This window comes from Typopeltis vanoorti, chromosome 1 (assembly GCF_054136105.1).
Source record: "Typopeltis vanoorti isolate ZY-2024b chromosome 1, IOZ_Tvanoo_1.0, whole genome shotgun sequence".
Classification (NCBI taxonomy): Eukaryota; Metazoa; Arthropoda; class Arachnida; order Uropygi; family Thelyphonidae; genus Typopeltis; species Typopeltis vanoorti.
Genome location: NC_143549.1, coordinates 139,532,753 through 139,546,386, shown reverse-complemented (window position 1 = coordinate 139,546,386; position 13,634 = coordinate 139,532,753). Strand labels below are relative to the sequence as shown.

General features: G+C 36.0%; 1 protein-coding gene across 1 annotated transcript in view; it reads left to right on the top strand.

Moving 5' to 3' along the window:
- Dora (zinc finger SWIM domain-containing dorado) overlaps nucleotides 1–13,634 on the top strand; it is a 495,561-nt gene that overhangs the window by 187,171 nt on the left and 294,756 nt on the right. Inside the window, exons 8-9 of the mRNA XM_090399467.1 lie at nucleotides 7,163–7,363; nucleotides 8,513–9,318. Coding sequence (XP_090255593.1) covers nucleotides 7,163–7,363; nucleotides 8,513–9,318 — 1,007 coding nt within the window. The remainder of the gene's footprint in view (nucleotides 1–7,162; nucleotides 7,364–8,512; nucleotides 9,319–13,634) is intronic.

The following is a 13,634-nucleotide window of genomic DNA, read 5'->3' as shown; positions in this document are numbered from 1 at the left end:
GCAGTAGCTTAGCATATGCACTAATGAATGAATCGTTATAAAAAATTTATTTTATGCTAATTAATGAATTTAACTAAGTAATAATAGTTAATTTTTTCATTTCTGTGTTGTATTTGGTCACTTCTTAAATATTGAACTGAAATTTTATATTGGCTTTATTAGTTGACCAGATATATTTGTAGCAGTACTGTCTGGCTTCTTCAGGACATGTGTAACGGTACATGGAACTAACGTTTACTACCAAAAAAGAATGGAGTAACACAGTCAAAAGTTATATGCGGATTTTCAAACAACACGGGCGGTCGGCGCCCCTAATCCCCACGTTGTTCAAGGGTCAACTGTATATATAAATATATATATATAAACATATGCGTAACATTATAAGCATGGGACGTGGTATATCAGTCATTGTTTATTGAGTGCGTTATATAGTTTTGACGAAATGAAATTCTGGTAAGCTGAATGAACTTATTAGGCTTTTCCAGATGTCTTACAGAATCATTCCTTGATTTCTGTTTAGATTTTCTCCAGAGCAGAGTACCACAGTGGCTTCTTTGAAGTTTCTACATAGAAAATTCTCTTCAATATAGGGCATGGAGCTTTTATCCCAATCGATGGTGTGGTTAGAGATTGAGAAGTGATGGGCTAATCCTGAAGTATCTGTTCTGTTGTTGTTCACGTCTCCTACGTGTTCTTTTATTCAAATTTCCAGGCTTCTCAATGTTTGCCCTATGTAATTTAATCCACAGGAACATGGAATATACAACAGCATATTTTGAAGAAGGCATTAATGTCCTTTGGTTGATCTCAAAATATGGTGTATTGTCTTGACAACTCTGATGTTGAAAGACTTAAGGAGTTTGGCAATTTTTATTGACATTAAGCCTGCATAAGGGATGACGATGGACGATGTATATTGCAGGACAGAAAGTTGCTGTTGTTGAGGGTTTCTATGAGGAATCTTTTTGATTATATTTCTTAGGTAACTGTTGATTACTTGGGCTGAGATATGAGAGTGAGTTCATCAAGATCTTTTTCTTCTGAGATAATGTTGGTCGCTCTATTCTTAAGCATATGCATTATGCTGAGTTTCTGTGCAATATGGTGAGTCGATTTGAAGTGCAGGTAACATCCAGTGTGTGTTGGTTTTCGATAGATTTGAGCTGGATTTGTTTATCCTCTTGTTTCTTGATTAGTGAATCTAGAAAAGGCAATTGGCTATTCTTTTCAAGCTCTAAAGTGAACTGTATTTTTTGGTGGAAGGAATTTATTTTTTAAGAAATTCAAATAAGGTTGTTTCTGTGCCTCTCCAAATTATGAAAACATAATCTACATATCTCCACCAAACCAACGGCTTTGGGTTAATTTGGAAAGGATGTCAGCTTCTAGTTTTCCATGAACAGATCAGCGCAGGGAGGTGATAAGGGGCTGCCCATGGCTAAGCCATCAAGTTGTTCATATAATGTGTCATTCACTTTGAAAAAATTAGATTTGAGGCAGTGATGAAAAAACAGCTGTGTCATGTGGATAGAGATTATCTAGGATATTAATAACTTCTTCAACAGGTTATGTTGGTAAATAAAGAAACAACGTCTAAGCTTGCAAGGATATCTGTTTTTTTGGCTTAACCATGGGCAGTCGCTTATCACCTCCCTGCACTGATCTGTTCATGGAAAAACTAGAAGCTGACTACTACCATTGGTGCACCCAGGGAGGGGGGGGGGGGCTAACAAGCCCTGGTTCCCCCCAAAAGAAAAAAAAAAGACTAGAAAATTTTCCAAAAATCTTTTCCTAATGAAATTTATTATTATTATTATTGTTTTTATTTCTTTTGTTTCGTGTCGTCTATTTCTATACTACTACTAATGAATTAGCGGTTGCATAAGGTGCAAATACCCTCTGGCTCTCGGGAATCACGGCCATTGTTAACGCTAAGCAAACAAAGTAATGCTCGGGCGATACTTTGTTTGCCTGAGCTGCGCCAGAGATCATGGTATCATGTATTGGCTATCATTGCAGATGCTTAGTCATAGGTCGTATGCAATGCGTAGTGTGTATTCTCAAATCGTCTACTCATTTCACCCCTCCTCAAGATTAAGTTATGAGTACTCGGCCCTCCTCCAAGATTAAATCCTGAGTGCGCCACTGACTACTACTACTACTATGTTCACTGGGCATCTACAGATGCCGTATGGTCACTCCGATGCTCGGTAATGTTCCACACCAGGCCTCTCCATGTAGTCCTGTTGTTTGCTTTTCTGGCGGCCTCAACTCTCTGGAGATCAGTCACTTCACACATGCCATCCATCCATCTCATTGATGGTCTACCCCTGCGTCTTTTTCCAGGAACTTTACCTTCTATTACTGTTCTGAGAAGTCTTCCTTCCATCCTTTTTATGTGTACAAAATATTTTAATTTTCTTCTGTCAATATCCTCAAGGAGCCTTAAAGTTCTACTGATCTTTTCTAAAACCCATTCATTTGTACTCCTTTCAGTATATGGTATCCTCAACAGCCTTCTGTAATACCACATCTCAAAAGTAGATATCCATTTCTTATCTGACTTCTTTAGGTTCCAAGTCTCGCATCCATAAGTCGCTGTTCGAAAAACAACTGCATCCAAAATCCTCAACTTTGTTCCCATGGAGATAGATCCATCCTTCCAGATTTTAGACAGGTCTCTGACTATTGTTTTAGCCATTCCTAACCTTTTTCTGACATCTTCTGCACAGCAATTCTTCACATTAATAATGGATCCCAGGTACTCAAACTTGCTGACTTCCTCAATTCTTTCTCCATTAAGGTACACTTGTTTCTCAAGAGCTTCTCTGTTTGTTTTTCCTTTGAGAACCATGATCTTTGTCTTGCTAGGATTGAGTTGAAGTCCTCTGTTATTACTGATCTTGTTAACTTTCTCAAGAATTAATCCTGGTTCTTCTATGTCATTACAAAGGAGTACTGTATCATCAGCATACCTCAGATTACTGATCAATCTACCTCCTATCGTAATTCCTGTCCTGAGCTCATCCAATGCTTCACGCATGATGTCCTCTGCATATATACTAAACAAGTGAGGAGAAAGTAAACATCCTTGCCTAACTCCTTTTCCAACTTGAAGCCAGTCAGTCAATCCAACACCTGTTCTTACCGTGGCTCCTTATACAAGTTGGCTATCAACCTGATAGTGTATTGAGGAAAACCCATTCTTTTCATTACTTCCCACAGTTTCACATGCTCAACACAGTCAGAAGCTTTAGAGTAGTCTAAGAAACACGTTACCAGAGGGAGTCTAAATTCTTTATATTTTTCTATAATCTGTCTAAGGCAAAGGACCTGATCTCTGGTGACCTTTCCGAAAACCTTCTTGTTCCTCGTGCATCTTTGCCTCAACTTTAGCCTCAATCCTATTTAGCATGATCTTTAATAAAATTTTGCTTGCATGAGATATCAAACTAATAGTTCTATAATTCTTGCATGCCTTCATATCACCTTTCTTATATAGTGGTATGAAAACTGACTGGAAGTTTTCATACCATCTCTAGGCCATGATCCTGTCTCCCATATCCTTGTAATCAATCTATGAAACACTCTTATACCTCCATCCCCTGTGGCCTTAATTAGCTCTGCTGGGATTTCATCTGCACCTGGGGGCCTTATTGCTGTTGAGCTGCTTAACTGCTCTTTCAACTTCATGCTTAAGTGGAGGAGGTTCCAAATCAAAATTTTCTTGGTAGGAGGACTCCACATTTTCTTTATCCACTCTGCTATACAGTTCCTCACAGTATGCTTTCCATCTGTTTTTTATTTCCAACTCTTCTGTTAGTAATGATCCATACCTGTCTTTGATGACATTCAATTTACGCCAGCTTAAACTTGTGCTTTAAGTCACAAACTAAAGAAAACATCCTTTTATAATTATGCCTTCTCATCTGGAACTCTATTTCTTCACATTTATTAGTATAATAAATTTAGTTTAATCCTTTATCCAAGTGTGAGCAAACAAAGTTTGCGCCTGAAAGTATCTTCAGGACTGGGGGAAGGTGGTGCAACACCAGGACGACTCCTTGCAAAGGTGGAGCAAGCTACTAACACTCCTATCTCTGTATCTCCATAATGCAAAACACATCTCCTTGCGAATATGTCTAATGTTATGCATTAAGGGAAGAGCCACTACCCAGACTAGTTTCGATCTTTATTGAGGTCTCTTCAGTGGGAGCCAGGCCCAAGTCGAGATACCAGCCAGAAGTATTAGCAAGGTCATCTCTACCTATATAGGAGTTGCCAAATGGTGTGCCACCTTTTTAATAAATTACTCTGGATTTAGAGAAAGATGTTGAAAGTTTATTTTTCACTTGGTTAGAATATAATAAATTTAGTTTAATCCTTTATCCAAGTGTGAGCAAACAAAGTTTGCTGGTATCTCCACTTGGGCCTGGCTCCCACTGAAAAGACCTCAATAAAGGTCGAAACTAGTCTGGGTAGTGGCCCTTCTCTTAATGCATAACATTGGACATATCTGCAAGGAGATGTGTTTTGCATTATGGAGATACAGAGATAGGAGTGTTAGTAGCTTGCTCCACCTTTGCAAGGAGTCGTCCTAGTGTTGCACCACCTTACCCCAGTCCTGAAGATACTTTCAGGCGCAAACTTTGTTTGCTCACACTTGGATAAAGGATTAAACTAAATTTATTATATTCTAACCAAGTGAAAAATAAACTTTCAACATTTATTAGTATAGAACTTTTCCTTGTCCTACTACTTACATAGAGAAGTCAGAAGATGATTCTTCTGACTTCTCTATGTAATCTCTTATATTCTTCAGTCTCTGTGTCTCTTTGTTTTTCCAACTGCCTTCTTTTGATTAGTTCCCATGTTGAATCTGATATCCATGGGTCTCTTGGTTTTCTTATTGGGCCGAGATACTTCTTCGCTGTATGCTGTATTATCACCTTGACTCCTTCCCAAAGCATTACTGGTGAGTTTTCGGCATTGGTCTCCAAAAAATCATCCAACTGAGTTGATGTTTCTTCTGTGAATCCACTAGGAATTACCCTAACATCCAATCTAGTGGGATGTGCCTGACCTGGAGGTTTCTGAGTTTTAGTCTTACTTTGGCTCTTACTAGCTGATAGTCTGTACCACAATCTGTTCCAGGACAAGTATGCACATCAGAAATGCCTGTCTTCCACCGCTGGAGAGCCAGGATGTAATCAATCTGGTGCCTTGACCTATCAATGTTAGATGTCCAAGTATAGGTCCGTCGTGGATGTTTCTGGAAGCAGGTATTGGTAATAACTAATCTGTTAGCACGTGCAAATTCCAACAGTCCTTCACCACGGGTGTTACATTCACCCAGACCAAACATACCACCTCTGGCCTGACTCTCATACTCTTTCCCAATTTTGCATCTAAGTCCCCTAAGATGTACAGCGTCTCTACTTGGTAGGCAGTCCAAAACAGTTTGTAAGTTTTCATAGAATTCCTCACTCTCTTCTTCCAAATTAAACCCAAAGCCAGTTTGGTGGTGGTATGTAGATGATGTTTTCATAATTTGGAGAGGCACAGAAACAACCTTATTTGAATTTCTTACAAAAATAAATTGCTTTCACCAAAAAATACAGTTCACTTTAGAGCTTGAAAAGAATAACCAATTTCCTAGATACACTAATCAAGAAACAAAAGGATGGACAAATCCAACTCACAAGTCGAAAAGCAATGCACACTGGACGTTACCTGCACTTCAAATCGACTCACCATATTGCACAGAAACTCAGCATAATACATATGCTTAAGAATAGAGCGACCAACATTATCTCAGAAGAAAAAGATCTCCTTGATGAACTCGCTCTCATATCTCAGACTCTAGTAAACAACTGTTACTACCTGAGAAATATAATCACAAAGATTCTTCATAGAAACCCTGTACAACAGCAACCTTCTGTCATGTAATATACATCATCCATCATCATCCCTTATGCAGGCTCAGTGTCAACAAAAATTGTCATACTCCTTAAGTCTTTCAACATCAGAGTCGTCAAGACAATACATCATATTTTAAGATCACCAAAGGACATTAATGCCTTCTTCAAAATACGCAAGTGTATACAACATTCCATGTTCATGTGGATTAAATTACATAGGGCAAACATCGAGAAGCCTGGAAATTTGAATAAAAGAACCCATAAGAGATGTGAACAACAACAGAACAGATACTTCAGGATTAGCCCATCACTTCTCAATCTCTAACCACACCATCAATTCTGATAAAAGCTCTATGCCCTATATTGAAGAGAATTTTCTATGTAGAAACTTCAAAGTTGCTGCTGTGGTACTCGGCTCTGGAGAAAATCTAAATAGAAATCAAGGAATAATTCTGAAAGACATCTGGAAAAGCCTAGTAAGTTCGCTCAGCTTACCAGAATTTCATTTCGCCAAAAACTATATAACGCACTCAATAAACAATGACTGATACACCACGTCTCATGCTTATGATGTTACGCACCGTTTTAATTTATTTGACTGTGTTACTCCATTCCTCTTTTTTGCTAGTAAATGTTAGTTCCATATACCATTACATATGTCCTGAAGAAGCCAGACAGCAATGCTGGTGAAACTTGTAGACAACTCTTATATATTTTACAAATATCTGGTCAACTAATAAAGCCAATATAAAATTCCAGTTCAACGGTTAATTTTATGCAGTTATGATTTAATACCGCATCTTTACATTTGTTTATGTTTCTCTCAACTGCAAATGTCACCATGTATGGTCTGTGTTTGTGTGCGTATAAGCATTGATAAATTTTAACTTCTTATTATAGATTTGTGTATATTTTATGGTAATAAATGATAAAATAAACTGGTATGTACATATTTTTTATGCATTCATGACAAAGCTAACTTTTTCTTAATTTTTTCGATATTTCTAAGCTATGTGGTTTGTCCATGAGTTTTTTCAAAGAGTTGCAAATATCCAAAAATTTTTTCAGTATATTTACTCAAAAAAAAAAGCCACATATAAGTGGATGCACGCAGTTCAAACCCACGTTTCTTCAAGAGTCATCTGTATAGTGTGTGTGTTATCAGCGTATTCTTGTGTTCTGACTAAACTTTAATTAAATATATTTATTTATATACAGATTGTTTATTGATTTATTTTTAGATTCTAGTATGGTGGTTCAGTACCAAGATGTCCCTTCATACAGGTTATGGTGGTCATGGAGGAAGGGGAGGTGTAAACAATAATACCCAGGCATCACAACATGCATGTAGCAGTCTCTGTGATGAAATAGTAATGTTATGGCGACTAGCTGCCCTAAACCCTGCTATTTTACCTCAGGATAGACAAGCTTTCTTTCATCAGGTAATTTTCACATTCCTATTAGTAATGTAATGAACATTTTCTTTCCTGTGGCTGTATTTATCGAATCTTTATCCCTCTCCCCTTTTGTGTCAAGCCAGACTCAAACATTATTCAAAGCATATTGTTTTTAAACTTGTTAAAATTTCATGAATGACATTTTGTGCATTTTGTATAATTAGATAACCTAATATAAATAAATTAAAATATAACAGTAATATTGATAAATTGTTATGATAATCTAAAACAATAAACAAATTGCTACTCAAACCACAGTAGTTTGGCTTGAGCAGCAGTTTTGAACTTTAAAATTGGTTATTCTTCATCAACCAGATTATCTGTTTATATCCCGAGCTTACCAATTAGCAGGTACTAAATCATGTGACTAGAGGATAAAGGTCAGACAGCTTTCATAGAAAAGGCCAAGCCTCTGTGATATTAGGCTCTCACTACTGGGTGAGAGCCAAGTTTCACCAGGTGTAGTTTTGCCTGTTTGCTTGAAGTGGCCAAAATTGATATCTGGACTCCAGAGCAAAATTCCCATTTACTCTATCCCCCTTCCCCCTTTCTTCTCACTGTGCAGTGTCAGTGATGTCTCCGACTTATGTTGGACATTGTGAAACATCATCCTCATTTCATTTTTTCGAGGAATTTATTTCACAAACTAGGTGTTACATAATATACTGATTATTCAGGCTTAATGGTGATGCTTTAGAAAGATTCCATTCAGCAGATGAATAATTTTGCTGGCACTGTTTTCTGCCAAGTATGCTCCTAGAAGAGTTCAAAGAAGGATATGGAGGTTGGAGAGCACACTGCATAGACATGATGTGTAGAAAAGTTGAGCTAAATGTTTCTTGTTTATGACTGCATATCCTATGTCCCAATTTCACCTTCCCTTCAAATAGCAACCATGAAACATCAAAGAGAAATATATCATTTGTAGGAAAAGGCAAATGTCTCAAAAGCTCCCAGATCCACCTCATAAATTCAGTGACTCCTCTGTTTATGTGATGTATGAGTAACTGAGATGCTCATGTAAATAGAACATAGTATGAATCTTTTATTAGCTCAGCTGTTATTTCTTCTTATTTCATTAAAGATTTAAATTTATATTGCTTACAAATTAAATTTTTCCTCTTTGTTTTTCAGCTTCGTGAGTGGCACACAAGAACGTTAGACAGAGTTGCTCGAATGAAAACAAGTAGTGGTGGAAGCGCTGTTAATAATTTTAAAAGAGTGGACACTGAAGTTTTTCCAGGCTTTAAACCAGCTATTGAAGCTTGCCTTTTAGACTGGAGTGATTATCCAATTCCTGGTGTAACATATACTGAAGGAGGAAGTAGGAAATGGTGCTTGCCTTATGCTCATGCACGATCATTAGAACATAGTAATGGTTCAGATCACATAACGTCTCTTCAAGGAAATCTTGGTGGTAGGAGAGGCCGGTCTGTTGATATCAGTCAACCTTCTGAACATTGCTCAGTTGCAGAAAAAAAAACTACATTTACTCATGTAGTTTCTAGTAGTCATCATCATTGTACTCATGGCTATCAAGAGCCAAAAAATGAGAGCAATCGTAGCTCTTTCAGTAGTGAAGGTTTTTGTGAAAATGATACCTTAGATCCATCAGATGTGCATTCATCACATGAATTTAAGGGAAATGGTTCTGGTTTTGATGAAGAAATGTTTGTAGTACATCCTTCAATGGTTAATGCCCAACAGAGTGATGATAGCAAAGAAGATGATGGCAAACAAGAACTAGAGGACAGAAATAAGGAGGAATCAGTAGTTGAAGTAATAGAAGACTCAGTAAATATATGTGAGGCTGATACTATACAGTTACTAAATTTAAAACAAGAAATGAATTCTCATAAAGCTGGAACATTAGAAACAGTGGAAGATGCAGCACCACCTTTAAATAAACAAGACTCATGTTTTCAGTCTAGAACCAATAGGTACTTATATTTGATTTTTTGTAAATAATTTAAAAATGATGTTTACTCTTATAATCTTTATAAATATTTGAGTAGCTCTTTATAGTACTAATTCTAGGTTGTATAAGCCAGGAATTACATTTTTTTCCTGGTACATTAATTCATATTTTCTCTTTATTTACAATCTTGGCTGTCATTAATTGTCAATACTGTGTCAATACTGCTGACATATCAAATTTACATTTGATGTGTCAGCAGTATATGCATAAGTGTAATTAAAATGATTTGATTATTGATTATCAAATGATTACAACTCCAATCAAATCCAACAGATACTTGACTCTTATGTTCCAACATCTACAGTTTCTTCAACAGTCCGCAGAGTTCCTATTCTGTACATTTCAGGAATCTCAGAACCTATAGGTAGAATTCTGAAAAAGTATCAACTGATTCCAACATATATTCCTATCAACAAAATTTCCTCTTTATTACCTTCTGCAAAGGAAACTGTCTTCTCTATCTTTGGCTGACATTTACCAAATACCTTGCGAAAGCGATGTCTCTTATTTTGGACAAACTGGCCGTTTTTTGAAAAAAGAATAAAAGAACTAATTATATGAAGAGCCAAAGACTTCAATTCGGCGACATGAACTTATTTGAGTTAAGGGATATTGCATCCCATATTGTTTCATGCCGAATATAGAAACTATATAAAGTTCGGCGATTCCAAGCATAAGCAAATACCTGGATAGTGGCACCTGACCCATTTGGTAGTGCAAACTGAGGCAACTCATAGAAAGGGTGGAGCAGGCTCCGATCACTATTCTTGGTATTTTACCGATAATGTGAACTTAACTCCTAGGAGCAGTATTACTATTAATACAAGAACATCAATATTATATTGATTATAACACACTGACACAGCACAGTATTGACTCTACTCATAGTGTCCAGTGGGATAAAGCAGTTCTCCTCCATAGATGCAGATTCAAATATGAACGCGTATTCAAAGAAAGTTGTGAAACTATCTTACACCGACTGAATTTAAATAGAAATGATTGTATGTCTCTCTCAAAGATCTGGGAGACTTTTATCTTATGTAAAAAAACCATTTATCTTAATAGATTAAATTTGTTATTTCTATTATTTCCTAGTACGCGGTAACAATTGTATTTTAATAGGTGATCCACCGAACGTTTGCCTGTATTCCATTCCTATTACTGTTACAGACACTGAAGATGTACTATTATTTTTAGTACGAAATATAGAAATGTCTTTTTACTAATTAAAGATTTCACTGTGGTTTTTACATGTTACGTTATTATATAACCTTTATTGAAGTCTCAATAGTGGGAGTCAGATCCAGAAAGATACCAGTGTAAACAAATTTTTCTGGCATGATGGATTGATTGGCCTGTGAGCCTCTATCCCTAGGATTTTCAAGGAAATTGCTAGATTAAGGATAATTATTGAGCACTTGGCTCACCCATTGTGGGATATCGACTACCAGTTAGTATTTTTTTGGCCGTTTCTCCTGAGATATTTGTTTGTTGTACTAAGCCACCTAGTGTTAGACTATAGTACAGTTGGAATATTATTGAACTTTCAGCTCATCCGTTTTGGGCATACTGAGCAGTTAGTTATTTATTTAATTAAAAAAAAATAATAAAACAGTTCAATATGGTTTTTGAATGTTTGTTTTGCTGGGTTAGACTCATAGTCTACTGCTTTGTGGATGGGATTAGGGTGGATGGCATCATTTGCAAAGAATTTTGCAGCCTGTTCGCATAGGAATGTTTTGATCCCAGTGATACTGACTACTCAGTGAAACTGTACATTTCTTATGAACCATGGTGTGCTGAACACTATTTGTAAGCATTTGTTTTGGATTATCTGTAGCTTCTTAGCATTTGAATCCACTGTGTGACCACGTGGGTGAGCCATACATCAGGACTGGCCTGGTCAGCATCTTGTATAGGAGTAGGTAATTTCATGCTGCCATGTTGAGTCTTCACCCTACAAAGCACACCGTACACCTCTACTTCTTGCCACTTCTGCCTTGGACGTGGTCAAATGCCTCGGACGTGGGGTTGGACTTCTGCAAGGCTATGATTTTTAGTGAAGATGGTAAATTAAATATGGAAATATATTAGCTGTATACAACACAGTTTTCAAGCCAATTTTAACTTATGGATCTGAAAGCTTGGTTAGAAATAAAACACTTGACCAAAGACTAGAGACTGCAGATTTAAGAGTCCTGAGAAAGAGTAGGGGTGTGAACAGATGGCATTAATGGCAATGACATATTAAAAATGAGGATATTAAGAAAGAACTTGATATAATTTGCACCTAGGAATGTGTTAGTGGCTAATCTCAGGTGGTATGGTCACTTAAATAGAATGGAAGAAGAAAGATTAGCAAAAACAAGTGTTCTCTGCCAGGTTGCAGGAAAAAGACCCAGAGAAAGACCAAGATATAGGTGGATTGATACAGTAAAGTGCCTTAGAAAAAAAGAAATATAAGATTTGATAATGTTGGAGTCTTGACAGATAACGGATTGATTTGGAGGAAAGTTGTTGATAGGAAGTTATGGAAACAATTTACATAACACCCCTTGAGGGTACATGTCAGGAATTTGATGATGATGATGAATTCTTTTAAACTCTATTTTTCCCATAAACTTCCTACTTTTTTGAATGTGTTCTCCATTTTAATCAACACAGCTCCTGTTCTATTATTCTTTCTCACTAATTCAACTTCATCTTCAGAAGTACATTTTGTGTAAGCGTTCTACTGTCTGGTGCATCAAATAACGTGGTAGTGACACCAAAGTTGCTTGTTCTAAACAAGACTAGACTAGAGTTCTTTTATTACTTGAAAATGTCGGAAAGTGCAGTATTTTCTTCTCTCAAGTTTGCATTACAGAAATAAAAAAACTAAATTAGAAGTGAGTTTACAAAACAATTTGCAATGGGTCATAACTGTACAAAGATTTCTCTTATATGTAATTAGTAAAGAAATTTCTGATTACAAGAAATAATGCATTTTTGTTATACATTTTGGAAATGTTTACATACATGATAAATAATAAAACTAAAAAGTTATAATTTCTTATTTATTTATTTATTTAATCAAAATCAGCTGCTGCTAAATAAAATAATGAAAAAAAAAAAAGTAAGATAATCTGATATTGCTAAATAGCAGATATCCTACATGACTATTTATGTATATACTATCAACTTGAGGTGTAATTCTCCATCTACAATGATTTAAATTTAAAGAAATAAATTTAAATAATTACAATTTTCAGAGAGAAGAATGGGAAGTGTTACTTTGGATAACTTTCCAAAATTGGGAAAGTTTTAAAGCAATAGTTTATGTTGAGGTCTAGATTGTGAATATAAGCTTCACAACTTTATATAATTGTTCAAGAAAGTAACTTTTGTATGACTTTAGTTTTGTTCCAATGAATTCTGTGCATATTGGATAAAGGATAGCTAGCTAAACCAGACTTATCTGATTCTTGAAGTAAAGTATACTTTGATGTTCTTCTAGAAGAATCTGAGTGTAATGACCTGTCTGCCCATAATAATAAAGGTGCAGATCCTGTAAACTCCAGGATAAGAGAGAGAGAGAGAGAGAGAGAGAGGAGGTTTGTTTTTTCAGAAGGCTAGGAAGGAATTTAGTTTACAAACTGTACAGAAAGTAACTTGTAAGTCAGTCTGGTGAAGGTCTTGCAATTTTCTCTGATAGTCCTTTAACACATGGAATTGAAATTCTAGAAACTTCTCTGCAAGGAGGATTGGATTAGGACGAAAGCCATAATTATTTTATCAGTTATTTTTGTATTATAACCATTAGAGATGAAACTAGTTCTGATAAATGACAGTTCATTATTTAAAAGAGAATTGGTAGAGCATAGCTTATATGCACAGTGAACTAAAGTTTTAATTGTACCATATTTTTAACATGGGTGATAATGAGAAACAGTATTAATATATTTAACAGTATGCTTTTGTTGGTTTTGTGTATACTTACATAGAATAGGAATGTTCAGAAAGGGAGTCAATGGTTATCTTCTACTACTTTGGTTTACTGAATTAATTTTCCCAAGAAATTTATGAAGTTTAGATGAGAATGAGGTTCCATACAGCAAAAACATCATCAACATATCTAGACCAAATAGATTGCTTAGGAGAAAAACATTGAGGATATGTTGTTCAAAACACTCCATAAAATAATTTGCTGGAGTAGGGGGAAATGGGAGACCCCATTGCACTTCTGCCTGCTTGCACAATTTTGGACAGTATACAGAATTCATGGTGAAAGATATGGAT